Genomic DNA, 15,123 nt, shown 5'->3' on the forward strand with positions numbered 1-15,123 from the left:
GGAAGCTGCCAGACTTGAAAACCTTGGAGCTGGTGCTGGAGACATATGTGGACAAGAAAAGCCAATTGGAGAGCGTGACAGAATGTGCAAAAACGTGGAGATTTCCGATAAAATGGAGCTTCTATCAGATTACATGGGATGGTCATATGGAGGTGAAAACGTGGAGTAGGACGCCTTTTAAACCGGAGAGAACAAGAGAGAATGACAGTTGGTGCGATAGTTGCACCAATTCAAAGGTTCAGATCGTGCGCTTCACAAGGAAACGGCGGGAGTTAAGCAGCGCTGATGCAGTTCATGGGTCAAAGGAGCTCTTCTCGAAGAAGGAGTGAAATGTTCGAGGTGGTACTTGAGTGGCGATCATCTCGCGTGAGACGTCTTGTATGTACCGTTGAGTGCCAACACCAATATCCGGTCGGTTAGGAAAGCTTTAGCAGCCTTACCAACTTCTTTTGTCGTCCTCCTCTCGTCGCCAACACTCTCCGCATTCATAATCATCGAGCTCTGAGTATTGTACCTACACGTTATGGTCGCTATAGCATGACTACACGAGCTTCGCACAATGCCCGAACCTCCTTGATCTGGGTAAATTGCAACGTTGCACAGCTTTGCAGACTCTTCGATCGCATAGTCAAAGATACAACTCTTGAGCCAAAATTCTTTATGATCTCTTTAGTTCTTATCATTGGAAAAGCTGGATGCATAGATCAGCAAGCCTTTTCTCTGGACTCGCTTCAGCAACACTACTCTATTTCTCAACCACTGCCTCCGGTTCTTGCGCAATCCACATGTCCTCTTATCACTGTCATCAATCGACTAGGATCTTCGGGGTTCGGCATGTGCGCAGCACGATATGCAGCTTTTCCCCGCGTTTCAGACATAATTCGCCTGAACTAAACCCATGGACCGGCAAAAAAGGGCCTTGAAAGGCCATCCGTTATCAAACGTCAATGCAAAGCAGTACCTTCCCACAATTTCTCCACTTTGAACAACAACACTGATAATTTTTATTCAGCCTGTTTCAGACATTCATCTGCCTCATCTCGGGGGTTCTTTGCCTCTTTTAGTAAGCCGGATCATGTCGGAATCGCACCATCCAGTGGACCCAGCCACGGGGGAAACGATGCGTAGATTCGGCCTATAGTTGTTGCAGAATGGAGGCTCAATGCCAGTTGATGCATCTCTTGTTTGGGCGAAGGAACGTAGACCGGTAACTTACTGTAGGTACCAGAACAAGCAGCCCAGAATGAAGGTGGTAAAATATTGTCCACCTGCTTCTATCGCCCTTGACCCGCGTATTGGGGCTGTAGTACGCATTTTTCGACATCTCCTTCAACTTTCTCGTCCCTCGTTTGTTCTCTTTTAATGTTGTCTAGATTTTACGATGTACTGTAGTATGAGAGTGGTGATCCAGCTGTGCTGGTTACTTTCTTTTCTTTCTCCATTCGTTCAATGTAACTTTTTCAGGAACACTGCCATTGCGGCAATTATGGAGGATTCGAGGCCACACAGACATCCAGTCTCGGTTGACCTTGATGGGATGACCGCAGGCCGACACACCAATGTAAGACACCTTTCTTCTCTCCAATCACTGTAAGCTCTGCTAATGTCTCATGAAGTCTCATACAAGCGATTACGAAGAGAGGTTACCACAGAAGGATAGAGCTACACCGACCGAGGATAGAGAATCTGCCGAAGAAACTCAATCTACGCAAAGACTATCAACTTTAAGCGCTGTCATACCCCAGAGTACAGCACGTCCGAGTACTTTGCGAGCAACATTTTCTAGCTCAGCTAGTTCCTTCGTACTTCCAGCGTCGTCTCTTAGGGCAGCTATACCGACTCCAGAGCCTTCTACCTCTACCTCCGTCAATGCAATCCTCCCAAGCAGATCATCAACAACCACTACGACGGTATTAAGAACTATTATAGCGTCACCGTCTCGTGATCCGGTCCCTACAGCAGAAGAGGACACCATACCCGCGGCGCCTTCCAAATCAACAGCTATTCTCGCATCACCCTCGTCAGATCCCACGCCCGCGGAAGAAAACACAACACCTGTAGCGCCCGATGGAACCACATCTGCGGCATCCGCACTCCTCGTAGAAACAACCGACGCACCAATGACCCCAATTGCCAAGGCAGGCATGGGCGTCGGACTCACCTTCAGCGTGCTCTCTATCGCGAGCATAGCAGGATTCTTCCTCTGGCGCCGTCGTCGTCACCACCATCAAAATCAACACAGTGCCAGTGATACCGACAATGAAAGCAACCACAGCGCCGCCGCCCAACCCAACGAACCCAGCAACAACATTCTCGCAAAGTTCTTCCACCCCAAGAAGTATACAGACAATAAGCATGATGCAGAATGGAGCGTCGAGTCAGCGCAGAAAGTCGAGTTTGTCAAGGATATGCACGCACAGAGTGTACGCACTGCTTCACGGGGCGATTCGAGGGGTGGTTTAGATGGCGGCCAGCCTGGTGCTGGACGTGAGGTGATGAATGAAAGTGGAATGCTGCCTAGAAGGAAACTCAGTATGCCGAATATGGCGTTGGGAAGTCATCCTATCACGCCTGATGTTTCGGCTTTCCCTGCGCCGCCGACGTTTGCTGCTGGTCTGCAGGCGGGTGAGCGCTCGGGTAAAGAGGAGAAAAGGAGTAATTGGCCGCTGATGGAATGATTCGATAGTCAAGTATGGGCTCGCATGCATTCAGAGTATGATTGGCTGTAGGAAAATGCTGTGTTCTGTGCTATAGGTGCTTGGTGTAGGATTCAGGGCTGGGGCTGTGATCAGTGCAAGATTACTTGAACAATTTGAAAAAGGCCTGCCGCTATGTAGAGGGTGGGTATCTAGCACATGATAGCAACCTTTAACAATCGCTCGAGTACTCGAACCAACCAACTCGAACAACGTCCCAGACTCAAGACATATGAGGCAGAGTTTTCCATAAAATATCACTCCTTCATCTTCTCCGTAACCGCCTCAGGAGGCGTATCAGTGCCCTCGCCTTCCATGACCATACCGGCTCTACTTGGCTTTTTCTTCCCAGTAACATCCAGGTAAATTGACTTGAACGTCCGAATACTCGTCTTCCTTCCTTCCCAGAGTGGATAAAGGCCGACACAGAAAGCAGAACAGAACATCCAGAGAATGCCCACGACCACCCAGCCGGTGAAGAATTTCTTGGAAAATATGTATCCTGAGCCGTACATGGGCATGGGCCACAGGACCAGTAAAGCTAGCGTCATAAATACGGTCATCCAGCGCGCGATGCGGGATGCCTTGAGGAGCTTGGATTGCTCTTCTTCTTCTTGCTCGATAGCATGTCGTTGTTCGCCGGGAACGAGCTCTAGATCAATGTGTGCGGCAAGAGCGAGGTCGTGATCGTCGCCTTTGCGAATGGCCTTCATGCTGACCCAGTCATAGTTCTGCGGACCAAATGCGAAGGTCAAGACCGGGACGAATATAAGTGGTGACAGGAGGGCCACAACGTTGCCTGCCAACATGGGGTTATTGGCACCTGTGCTCGCGACCGACAGCTCACCACCTTCCTTCTGGGCTGTAACGAGCCAGGCGATAAGCGAGCAAGCGAAACCGAGGGGCGGTGTAAGAGTCGCTGCCCACCAGTTCTGCTTGCTCCACATCAGGGTCAGAGTTGCGGGTAACACAGCCGACGAGATGATCACGCCCATAAGGAGATAGAGGTATCCCATGCTGATCCCGATATAATGGAGACCTGTAGACCAAGCAGCCATAGCCACCGCAAATCCTACGACCATGGTGTGGGACATGTATATCAACTGTTTGCCTGCAGCAGCCGGGTTGATGTATGTTTGATAGAAATCATACGTGAAGATGGAAGACACAGCGATGAGCTCAGCCGACATGGCAGATGTGACAGCCATGAATACAAGCAGTAGGACTGCAGCAGCTCCTCCTTTCCCGAGCAGGGCGACCGCAGCGGTTGGAAGGACAAGTCCAGCAGAGACGTCGGCGTGAGACATACGGTTAGGATATCCGGGGAAGACGGGGTTACTCTCCAAAGCAAGGGCACTAAGGCCCATCGTTGTTGCAGCGAGCCATGGGATAGCGAACCAAGAGAGACCGCCCATGATGTAGCCTGGCAGGGCATCTACAGGACTAGCAGCGATAGCTTTGTTGTAGTAGCCATTGTCACAGAAAACAGTACCGAAATTGCCAACAATGTTGATGACAAAGAAGATGGCCCCTTGCTTAGAGCGCATCGTGAGGTAGGAACCACCAGCATTGCCTTCAACGGGATGGGTCTTCGCTGCTTCAACCAACAAGTCGAAGACTTTACCCGGGCTGCCGAGATGCTCATTGGTCGCATATGAGGTGAATGCAAACATGAGAAGAATGATGAGAATGACCACGGTGTGTGCTAACATTCAGGTTAGCCGGTTGAATGTTCGCTATGATACTAGAGTCTCACCATAGTCGGTCAAAAAGGTAGCTTTAATACCACCGAACATGGTGTAGAGCACGACTCCGACAGGCAGGAGGAAACAAGCTGCAGCCGTTGGCATTCCCGTAAGCTTTTCTGGTTAGCACTTGAGGACAACTGCTGGCATTGTCACCTACCGAAGTCACAACAGCGGATCCGCCAGTCAACAACATTGAAGTAACCAGAATGTTGGTGAAGATTCCGAACACCATAAACACAACATGCGTCACAGCACCATAGCGGGCTCGGATGACTTCGAGGAAGGTATGCGCATTGGGAGCTCTTCGTTTCAGCTCAATGGCAATAGTAGCAAACAGGATGATTTGGACAGTAGCTCCAGACGCGTACCAGAATGGACCAGAGACGCCGTATTGGTAGGCGACAGCACTAGATTGAAGAAGCGTTGCTGCCCATGTCCAAGACGAGACAACAGCAGAGGCGACGAGACCAGACTTGACTGTGCGCCCAGCAGTCGAAAACATCTCGGAAGTTTGGAGCTCATAGTTGTATCTTTTCAGAACGAACGTGGTCAAAATCATACCAAAGCTACACGCGTGTCAACTTGGGTTTCCTGCACACAATCGAAATGCGGAACTTACGAAAAGGCAAACCCAAGTCCAACAACAATGCCATATCCGAACCCTTGGCTAAGTGGGGGAGTAGTACTCATGTCGATTGATGTTTGGACAAGCCTTTGTCTACAATACCAAGCTCTTGCAAGTGGACAAGGGCCAGCTGTGGGGATTTTAGATCAAGAGGGAAGAGCTTCGGTATATTTAAGCTCGGTGCCCAGCTCTTGACCCAGCTAGAATCGAAAACTTCAGACCTAACGCTAGTGGTCGTAGGGCTTGAGGAAAGATCAAGTTGACAGCATGCAGTGGGCGGCCGGCCATAGGAGATATTCAACGCCATCCGCAAGACTAACGCGCATCCTGGCGGATAAGCGAGAACCGTGCTTGGGATCTGCTTTTCACATGGTTCTGAATGGCCTCGTGGGGTTGTACGTGGTACGCCCGATGATTGCTGACCCCAATGGGAAGTGATGGTCGTACCCCGGTTTGGACAGATAAGGCGGTTGAAGTGGACGTCTCGATAAGATGCGAAACCTTGAGACGCGAGTTTTACTAACTCTACCCCCCACAGCCAATCAAGAAGGCTGGAACAGAGTCGCAAGATACATTGCGATGTATGGGCAAGTTACGGTAGCTAACCAGGGCGTGGGAAATTTAGATAGTCGTACAGTGCGCTGCTTTGCAAGAGCCGAGATCCGTCGATAAGGATCCACGCAAGCAATTGCATGCAGTCAGCGGGCGCAAACTCGCCGAGTGGGATGAGGTGATGGCTTTTCCAAGCGTGGGTTTCACGACGTTGGAGAGTGCAAAAGCAATGTTGCTCAGGCTGATGTTTCGTCAAGCTCTCAACGGTAGGCTAGTGGCCATGGCGGGTTTGAGCTGATGGCGTCTGATTGGGCACTATGCAACCTTATCTTCGTGTCTCCACGTGTGGGGTTGGCATTTGAAGATAAAATATAGAGCTGGCAACGCCTTGAGTCTTTTCAGCTGACGATTTTCGGATACGTTGTTCTGCGTGGCGCCTAATGTCGCTTGATGAAGCCTCACCTCAGGTCTAGAAGGCATGTCGCCAAAAGAAAGAAGCGCATATGATATCTAGTAAAGAGAGTGGTAATCGTATCACATAACTCGCTTCGTTGTAACAGCGTTGCGTTGATCAATACAAGCGTTGATTCCAACAAGATTTCCGGCTGGGCTTACGCAATTCAGTCTATTCCGCATGATGTAGACAATATAGTTTCAAGTTTCAAGCGGTGTTCACATCGTGTTCTGAGACAGATGCAAAAGAAGATTATAAGGCCTTGTGTAATGGGTGGTTCTTTCCCCAGATTTGACAAGGAAACAGTGACCTCGCCTCATGTCACGATCATCCTCTCATCACCACTCGCATCTAAATGCAACGGCTATGCGCACTGTCCAATAAAGTCAACTGTCACATTGCATGAACACGGTATCGGCGTCATCCACAATTCCGCGATGACTCCAAAGCTTACCAAGCCACCAATCCATCGTTCTATCCTCCTAAAATTCAGAGCTCGTGTGCAATGTCGCCAGCCCCACCATTCTGACTCGACCCGTAGCCAGGAACGGCAAATTTGCAATCATGATTCCACCCCAGGTAGCCGAGCAGGCTTTCATTGGGCCGTGTAGACTGGCAAAGTCGAAATGCATACCTGATTCGGACTCGATGCTAGGCCTTTTCGGGTAAAAATGTCAAAGCGTGTAGGGCGGAGGTGGAGCTGGAGCGGGCTGGAGCTGCCAAGACGGATGCACGCGAGAAGGGCGGTCCCAACGTGAGGAAACACATAAACATGTTGTCGAGCCCAGTCAGTTCCTCGCAGACATATCTTCACAGACAGATATCTGTATTCCATATTAGGAAGGAAGAGATGTGCGAAGAGATGGTTGAACGATTGAAGATATTGGTATTGGTATTGGTATTGGTATTTGCATCCTCTTGGATCCAACTTGTGGGTATATTGCGCACGAGGTTAACTAACATGTACATTTTAGAAGCACCATATTAACGGGTCTATTCGGCGGACGACTTGACGCCATGACCGAGTTTTTGAGATACAACGACTTCTCTCTATGCACCGCTGGAGAACTTGCCCTGATCAACGATGACCAGACCAGCCACAGTGGCACTGGACAAGGTGGAAAATACACCAGAAATAAGAGCAGACAAGGCCAGGCGGGAAACATCACCGCTGCGGCCAGGGCTGATCTGACTGAGCACACCGATCTGGGTTCCCAGAGATCCAATGTTACCGAAGCCGCAGAGGGCGTAGGTGGCAATGACGCGAGATCGAGGAGAAAGCGTGTGGTAGGGGGATGTCGGATCGTCTTTGGCGACGAGCTTGGCGAAGGCGACAAACTCGTTGGTGATGACCTTGACACCGATGAGACGGCTGACAAGGAGCAAATCGTTGCCTTGGCGGGATACACCGAGCAAGAAGGCAACGGGGTAGAACAGGTAGCCAAGGATCAGCTCCAAGGTTAGATCGTACTCGCCGTCGAGGTTGATGTAACGGCCCCACCAGGTCAGGAGACCATCGACCATGTTGAGGAGTGCAATGATACACAGCAGGGTAGCAATGATCATACCGGCAATCTTGAGACCGAGCCAAGCACCGTTGGCGAAGGCGTGAAGAGCGTTGGCAGCCTTGTGCTCGTCATCATCGGGAACGACAACGCGGCCGGCAGTCAGCGTCTCCTCTTCTTCGGGATATCGCAACTTGCTGAAGGCGAGCGAGGCAGGAATGCTCATGACGCAAGACGAGATCAACGCCTGGGGGTTGAGGCCCATGGAGATGTAGGCGACCAGCACACTACCAGCGATGGTAGCGAAACCAGAGCACATGACTTGATGCAATTCGGCCATGGTGAGATGGGGCACAAAGGGCCTGATCAACATGGCAGATTCACCCTGCCCAATGAAGGGAGAGGCGGAAGCGACGACGGCCTCGGCACCGGACACGCGCATGGACCAGAAGAAGAAGACGGCGAACTTGCCAATGAACCACTGGAGAATGCCCCAGTAGTACAGGAGCTGGACGAATGACACGAAGAAGATGATGGCGGGAATGACACCAGTCAAGAACCAGCCGAGCTTGGGGACAGTGTCTTTGGTCAAGAAGGTAACACCGTCATTGGCGAATCCCAAGAGCAAGCGAGCCAGTTGGGAGATGAAGTTGAAGATGTCGTAGCCGGCCTTGGTACGCAGGACAAACAGAGCGATGATGAACTGGACCAGCATGCCGACAATGACGGTATGCCATACAATCTTGGAGCGGTTGCGCGAGGTAGCCCAGAATCCAAAGATGAAGACCAGTAGGCCGAACAGCGAGACGGCACGATTGGCACGTGTGTTGTCCTCGCTCTCCTTGCTGGCAAAGGAACCAACAATGATGACGGCAATGGTGAGAGAGGCACCCGCGGGCACTCGCATCTTCTCTGGGATCAGGCTGGTGATGCGGACACCGGTGTTGTTCCAAACCCAGTGCATGGGCCTAGTCACCAGAGTAATGGGGACATGCAGGGTGATGAGGCGGATCATAATGGCCAGCCAGAACAAGAAGGGAATGATCCAGTTCTTGTCCTTGCGATGGACGACGAGACTGGCAATCCACCATCTGACATGGTTAGTCCACATTGGCCCAGCTCATGTGCAGGTTCATGGAGGAAGCTTACCCAGTGAACAAGGCGCCAATGAAGATGTGAACTGGGAGTCTGTATTTTCGGTAGAGGACAGAAGGCGAGTACCACTTCTTCCTCTTCTCTGCCTCGAGTTCGGGATCAGCTGAGCTGTGGGTCCCCTTTTCGACCTCATAATCGTATCCAGCCGACTTTTCAAGGTCATGCTCGACATGCTTCTCATCGAGCGGGTGGCGATGGTGAAGATGGCTGTCCTGGGCGCTGGGCGTGGGAACGGTGCTCCTGTCGTCGGTGGTGCCCGTGGTATAGACGACATTGTCGGTATGGCTTGCCCGCGCGCTGTGGTGCACGTGTTCGTGCTCATGCTCCCTAGCAATGTCTAGCGCTGGGTCATTGTTGCGCACGACACCAGGCATTGGAGAGCTGTTGTGCTCGACGCGCAAGTCGGCGGCGGCGGCGGCCATGTTTGCAGATGAGGCTGAGCTGACCTGGACGAGAGGAAGAATTGACGATGCGGTCGGTCGGTCGAGTCGGCCAGGACGGGATTATATTTTCTTTTCGCACCACCACGGTGAAAGGCGCTACGACAAAAAGTGGAGGGACTCGCACCGCCGTTAGCCCAGACTACCAAATCGACAACCCACTTGGCAACTGCCTCTTTCGCCCTGGCCGACGCGCCGCCGTCGCACGCCTCATTGGCCCACGGGCATCTCCGTTGCTGGCCAGCGTCCTCAGCTTCATGGTACGGCATCGCTCACTCGCTGCTGATCTCGTGCCGTCTTGGCCCACCACGGCACCACCACCGCAACCGCACTGGCCGCCTGTCCGCGGCTCTACAACGCTGACCAGGTTCTTATCTTTCCCCAGTCTCGACACCCTCAGCACCACCACTCACGGCCGCGAACGTGATGGGGCAGCTACTTTAGCCTGTGATAAGCGGCGGCGATTGTGCGCCCCGCCTCGGTAGACCCCCTCAATTGGGCATCGTGTGGCCTTCTCGAAGCAGCGCGTCTCACTCTCCCAAGCGGCCGACGACATGCACCCTCGTTCTCCCCGACCACCCTAGCCCCTCTCTGACCCGGCAGAGGCAGAGCTGCACCACGTCCAGAATCCGTGTGCGCCGTAGTCACCAATCTTTCGACTCGTCTGTCACGAGGTTATCTTTGGCTCCCTCGCTCGGTCGAATCAACGAGGAGGCCATCATCAGCACTAGGTGGAGTCGACCTCCTGCGCGCGCTTGTGTCTATCTGCAGGCCATGGAGCGGGGATGCTTATCACCAGTCGATACATTCAGATATACCACCCGAAACACGGTGCGGAAATCGCCTGTCTGTTCATTCATTTTGGATGCGGCGCAGACACGGGATTCTCATGGCTCTTGATAGGCACACTGGCGCGCCTGCCTGTCACTGCCATAAATTGAGTGCAGGCTGTCTACGGCGGGTTGCCAGCGCGGCCTGACCCATCCCCGCAGTGGGCCAGGGTTCATGCAGCTCCCTCCCCTCGTGGAGGTGGACTCGCGGCATAGAAGGCGGATTCGAGCTTCCTAAAGTCATCGCCCGCCCGCATAGCTCGCAATGACCGAACCACATCAGGACTTTCCTGGCATGTTCAAAACATAAGGCCCGCCAGATCGGCTATTCGGCTCAGTACCAATTACAGTAATGCTCGGGTCGACATGTAGAGGACTGTTATCTCTGCCACCAACATCCTTTGCTTTAAACTTCACACGGATCGCATCGGCACCCAGCGTCTCTTACCAAAAACGCCTCCTATCGTCCTGGTGTTGTCTCGATTGCGGACAATCCTACCAATAAGGGAGAGACGGTGCCATGTTCCAAACGCCACGGATGTAGCAGTTGCCCTAAACACACAAGTCTCACCGAATCTCCGCAGCAACATCTCACGCGATTCATGCATTTACAAACATCGCCCAACATGGTCTGGTCTTATTCGCGTGTAGATAGCTGTCCATACTGACGGGCTCCCTTTGAATATTGAATTCCTGCACTAATCTAAAATTATAGGGCATATTCTAAATCATCAAATCCGAAAATACAACCATTAGCACGCAACCTCTGTTACTACACAGAAACGCTGCTCACTCAATCTCATTTCTCTCACATCGCTATTCACACTTCTATAACTTCTCCAGACACCTTGCAGATACCATATCGAGCTACCCCTTGCAGCACTAAACCACGCCGCAGTGAACCGACTCGGTACATCGAAGCCCGTCCGCGCCCCCGTGTCACCTGTACGTTTCCTGACAGGTGGCCCTTCAACGCCATCTGTCCAACGCAAACAAGCCCGCATATGTCCGCTTGAACACCGCGACGATATAATCTCAGACACCTTGGAAACACAAGAGGAATTCCATATAATGCAGAGTACAAGGCAAAGCCAAAGTGTGTACACTGGAGCTACTTCCGACAAAGGACGCAGGGCACGCTATAACCTGGCGCACACGCTTTCTAGACGTATTTTGCGTGAACATCTTATCTCCAGCCCTTAAGGTAAGGCATAGCACAGCATACGTCAAGTTGGTTTGGCGGCACCTTGCATATTTGCCTGAGCGCCCGTGCTCTATCCCTTCCATGAGGGCGTGAACGTCTTCACCGCCACCGACATACCAAGGGCGCAAGCACACTAAACTTCTTCTGGTTGAATGGTCCATTATCGTCAGCGAAGATCAAAGTAAACGAGATGTACTGAGCATGCTAATTAAATGTTGTGCAAACACTTGATTCTAGATTGTAGCGATAGGAATGATAGAAGGGACAAATGATTGAGACTCCATGTACAGAGGAGAAGCCATTTAAATGATTAGACAAAACGAGTGTGTCGCCATTCAGCCGTATATGAGTCTTCCATTCATCCCATACATCTACAAACAAAAATTCCAACATCCAGTCTTCAATTTCCATCTAAGCCAACCCCCTTTCCCGAAGACTCCGCTCTTTCCCAACCTTTTCCCACGCTCTGCTCCCCTCATCGCCTCGCACCACGCTACCCAGCCTCGTCACCACAGGTGGCTGTCTAATGATCGTCTTCTTGGTGAACATGGTGAGATCCGGGCGCTGCGCATCAGACGGTGGAGGCGGTCTGGGCGGAGCCTTTGCATACTTGACTGGGAGGAGAATATCTGGGAGGAGCACGTCGGTTGTTGTTAGAGAGTTCCTCGATGCTACGGGTGAAGTGGGTGTTGACATGGATGCCTGAATTGAGGGCAATGGTTCTTTGATGATCTGTGGGTTGGCGGTGGCGGTGGTGGAGTCGAATGTTTCGTAGGGGGTGCCGCCGACGGTGGTTCCGGACCAGTGTTTACAATGGCCTGGTTTGGGCTTTTGGGCTTGTTGGGAACGGGTGACGCGGAATAGGTCGGTGAGGGGTCGGAGGATGAGGCTGCAGGCTAAGAGGACGGAGAGTGTTGAGTGGCATTGTGTGGTGATTGCGTACGGAATGAAATCAAAGGTTGGGTCTGCTGAGGGGGACAAGGCACGCTGTAGGTACAGGAGGCGGATGATGGATGCTGCTACGAGGCTAAGAGATTGTCAGTTGGTACTTCAGCACATAAATCTGTATAGTTACTTACAATGAGCGGAGCGAAAAGATCACTGTCGCCAACGACTTCTGACAGTACTCGATACGTAAACTCCACACTGTGCAGGCCGAGAGCAGGAACAAAGCGATGTCGATAACAATATCAACAGCAGTTGTTGCGACCCAAAATGGAAACTGCATATCGATTAGAAATGATCGCGGTTTTCACCAAAGGTGGTGGGCTTACCAAAGGGATGCACTTTCCAGTCCATATTTCCCACGGTTTCGGCATCTCACACTGAAAGATGATGCCCGCCATCACAGCCATTGACCATAGGAGCACGATGATACCTATAACAACTGCCGCAACTCTCTGCAACGTGTTCTCTGCAACTTGGTACATGTACAAAAGAATCGAGCACTTGGATATGCTAAGGGCCAGGACGAATAGTATCGTTGAGATGAAGATCTTCATCTGAACTTGATCCACGTCGACGGCAACTACGAGGCATTCTCGCTTCCCAAGGCCCGAGTCCACAGCCGTTGATATTATGACCGTGCTTCCTAGAGAACATATCGAAGCAGTAACGATGATGAAGTCGTCTGATAGCGGAAGTCGGGGGAGACGATTTGATCTGCACCGACTAATGACTCTCGTCGCTGTACACAGAGCCTGAATTGAGCAGTCAGTACTCACTCGAGATATAATTGTAGACAGAGTGGCCACCTTACAAGTAGGCAGGCAAGGAACCAAGCTACCATTACCAGGATGGTACCATGATTTTGAGCAGTAATGAGTGCATTTGGCTGCTGGGATTCCTGGGTGCACATGGTCAATTACCCTCGAGGGTCCGGAGATTGCATTGAACGAGCTTAGATAAAGGGCTTTATCGAAATAGCATTTTGGCGAAGACAGGAGTGACGGCACAAAAAGGCCAGATATCTTGGGCCATCGGACAAGTGCATATGCGTATGCATATTCGTCAAGCTCCCTTCAACTACGGAGTCACCAGGACCTCGCGTCCCTGCATGGGCTGTGAAGGATTGCCATTTGTTGACTCGAGACGGATCCGCAGCCCGCCAGGTCTCGACTGACGGAGCTTGAAATAGAAGTAGGAGGAGCTGGAAGAGGGGCAGCAGCGAATCACAGAGTGAAGTTACTAGAAAGGGAGTGAAGATGATGCATATCGGTAGTACGCGTACCTGGATCTGGACTGAATGATTGTCAAGGAGCTGAACCCAGTTCCGTAGTGTTGGGATGTATGAAGGCGCCACAGTAGTACAAGGGCATGGTACGACGTTGAGAGCCCTCCATCCGAGCAATTATAGAGTAGACTAAAGGAGATAAATTCAATGACGATTCAGAAAAGTGTGATAAGTAGACACTCGTGCTTTGACGCTATATCTGAACCCATTCCCAGCAGACCGGAACTGACATGCCATTACCGCCTGAACGGTGAATGGCACGAGACTTGTTTTCCCGTGTGGAAGAAGCCTACGACATGGACGATAATAGGGAGGATAGCTAAGATGTGTGTTGAGGTAATAAGGCACCAATAGAGGATGCGCTATGGACCGGACCGTAGCTAGCGAAGTCCGCTGCTGTAGCTGAATTGGACGAGAATAGTCGGGACGGAGCAAGCGTTCCGACGCTCTTTATCTTGACAGGTACTAGAAGATATATGAGAGCGGTCTTGCTCCGTCGAAATGTACGAGCGGACTTCTGTCGTTTGCATGTAAGTGCGGGGTCATTCTATCGGACTCCAAACGGGCGCCCCCATCTCACGATGCTGGTGTCTTGGGTAAGTAAGACGATGGCATGTTCATGTTCTGACAAGATTGTAGGTGTGCCCCGAAAGTATCTTTATGACGCACCTTGAAGGCCTTCTTGAATCGCGCCCTAGAGAAGTGTAAGTGTGTTGTCAGACCAGATGCCAGTCCACTCCCTCGGGGGAGACGTGACACAACGTGGGCTATGCAGACACTCGGGCAGTGCCGATCTTTCTGAAGTGATGCTGTGCAACAAGATTCAAAGCTGGACGTGAGAGAAAGGTTGATGGGAAGCGTGAAGCTACGCAATGTGGTCGAAGCTTCCTTATCGATAAAGATAATCTGCTAAGAATCTGAGGTCTCTCCGCAATCGTGCCTTGCTCGTGCATTGTCAACTGCATAATCATGGTAAGCTCTCATGGACTATAATTAAGGGAGATTAAGACTCATGTACCCTCTAGGCGCCGATCAAGAAGCGCACAACAGCGCGCGCAAAATTCGCCCGCGCAGCCCGCCCGACCGCTGCTACCCTACCTACCCCAGACGATGATTCTGCCCTCTTCTCCTCGTCAAAGAAAGACAAGCAAAAAATCAAACACTCCTCCTTCGTATCCAAGATCGAAAAGTCGTCCTCCAAAACGTCCAAGCGGCGGCGACCCAACAAGAAGCTCGTCGCAAACCTCGAGTCTCTCGCCGATGCTCTACCAGGTTTGGGAGATGAAGGAGCAGACGGGGAGATCGAGATCGGACAAGCAAAGATACAACGCAAGCCTTTGAAGAGTATGAAGAGTAGACCAGGGGCGCAGAAGAGGAAAGATAAGCTGGAAAAGATGGAGCGGGATCGATTCAACCAGAACCTAGCCCAGTTGGCGAGTAGTACGCAGGGGAATGCGGTGCAGGATCGCTGGGCGGCGCTGAAGAGTCATGTGCAAAGTAATATGGAGGTCAAGCCTGAGTTCGCGAAGAAATGAGAGGCATGTTGGAAACCATAGGCAGCCCATGAGATTATGCGCGTATCCAAACCCAGCATCGCGTCGGTGGATTGAAGGGAAGGGACAAGACGTGCATCATTATAGACAGTTTGACAGCACTATCGAGTAGCTGATACCAAGAGCAT

At 51.6% G+C, this 15,123-nt stretch overlaps 6 protein-coding genes across 6 annotated transcripts; 3 read left to right on the top strand and 3 right to left on the bottom strand.

Moving 5' to 3' along the window:
• Positions 1 to 1,486: 1,486 nt before the first annotated feature.
• On the top strand, positions 1,487 to 2,678 carry K460DRAFT_351417 (uncharacterized protein; the record flags this gene model as incomplete). The annotated part of the gene is made up of 2 exons (XM_040931572.1): positions 1,487 to 1,561; positions 1,617 to 2,678. 2 exons carry the CDS (start codon positions 1,487 to 1,489, stop codon positions 2,676 to 2,678), a joined length of 1,137 nt encoding a protein of 378 aa, XP_040794063.1.
• Positions 2,679 to 2,953: 275 nt separating this feature from the next.
• Positions 2,954 to 5,134, bottom strand: K460DRAFT_269518 (urea active transporter; the record flags this gene model as incomplete). The annotated part of the gene is made up of 4 exons (XM_040927578.1): positions 2,954 to 4,401; positions 4,453 to 4,555; positions 4,602 to 5,010; positions 5,064 to 5,134. The coding sequence occupies 4 exons, from the start codon at positions 5,132 to 5,134 to the stop codon at positions 2,954 to 2,956; spliced, it is 2,031 nt and encodes a 676-aa protein (XP_040794064.1).
• Positions 5,135 to 6,766: 1,632 nt separating this feature from the next.
• On the top strand, positions 6,767 to 7,094 carry K460DRAFT_36071 (uncharacterized protein). Its single transcript, XM_040932318.1, has one exon. It carries the CDS (start codon positions 6,848 to 6,850, stop codon positions 7,061 to 7,063), a length of 216 nt encoding a protein of 71 aa, XP_040794065.1. The 5' UTR covers positions 6,767 to 6,847; the 3' UTR covers positions 7,064 to 7,094.
• Positions 7,095 to 7,125: 31 nt separating this feature from the next.
• K460DRAFT_271334 (sodium/nucleoside cotransporter 1 /nucleoside cotransporter 1) lies at positions 7,126 to 9,157 on the bottom strand (the record flags this gene model as incomplete). Its single annotated transcript, XM_040927714.1, has 2 exons — positions 7,126 to 8,671; positions 8,730 to 9,157. The coding sequence occupies 2 exons, from the start codon at positions 9,155 to 9,157 to the stop codon at positions 7,126 to 7,128; spliced, it is 1,974 nt and encodes a 657-aa protein (XP_040794066.1).
• Positions 9,158 to 11,620: 2,463 nt separating this feature from the next.
• On the bottom strand, positions 11,621 to 13,067 carry K460DRAFT_401525 (uncharacterized protein; the record flags this gene model as incomplete). The annotated part of the gene is made up of 4 exons (XM_040936426.1): positions 11,621 to 12,236; positions 12,289 to 12,431; positions 12,484 to 12,909; positions 12,969 to 13,067. 4 exons carry the CDS (start codon positions 13,065 to 13,067, stop codon positions 11,621 to 11,623), a joined length of 1,284 nt encoding a protein of 427 aa, XP_040794067.1.
• Positions 13,068 to 14,411: 1,344 nt separating this feature from the next.
• K460DRAFT_351421 (uncharacterized protein) lies at positions 14,412 to 14,977 on the top strand (the record flags this gene model as incomplete). Its single annotated transcript, XM_040931573.1, has 2 exons — positions 14,412 to 14,414; positions 14,468 to 14,977. The coding sequence occupies 2 exons, from the start codon at positions 14,412 to 14,414 to the stop codon at positions 14,975 to 14,977; spliced, it is 513 nt and encodes a 170-aa protein (XP_040794068.1).
• Positions 14,978 to 15,123: the final 146 nt, after the last annotated feature.

This window comes from Cucurbitaria berberidis, assembly GCF_010015615.1.
Source record: "Cucurbitaria berberidis CBS 394.84 unplaced genomic scaffold K460scaffold_1, whole genome shotgun sequence".
Classification (NCBI taxonomy): Eukaryota; Fungi; Ascomycota; class Dothideomycetes; order Pleosporales; family Cucurbitariaceae; genus Cucurbitaria; species Cucurbitaria berberidis.

Excerpts from the sequence above, each read along its gene's own strand:
- K460DRAFT_36071 (XM_040932318.1), top strand. The coding sequence starts at position 6,848 with ATGTTGTCGAGCCCAGTCAGTTCCTCGCAGACATATCTTCACAGACAG.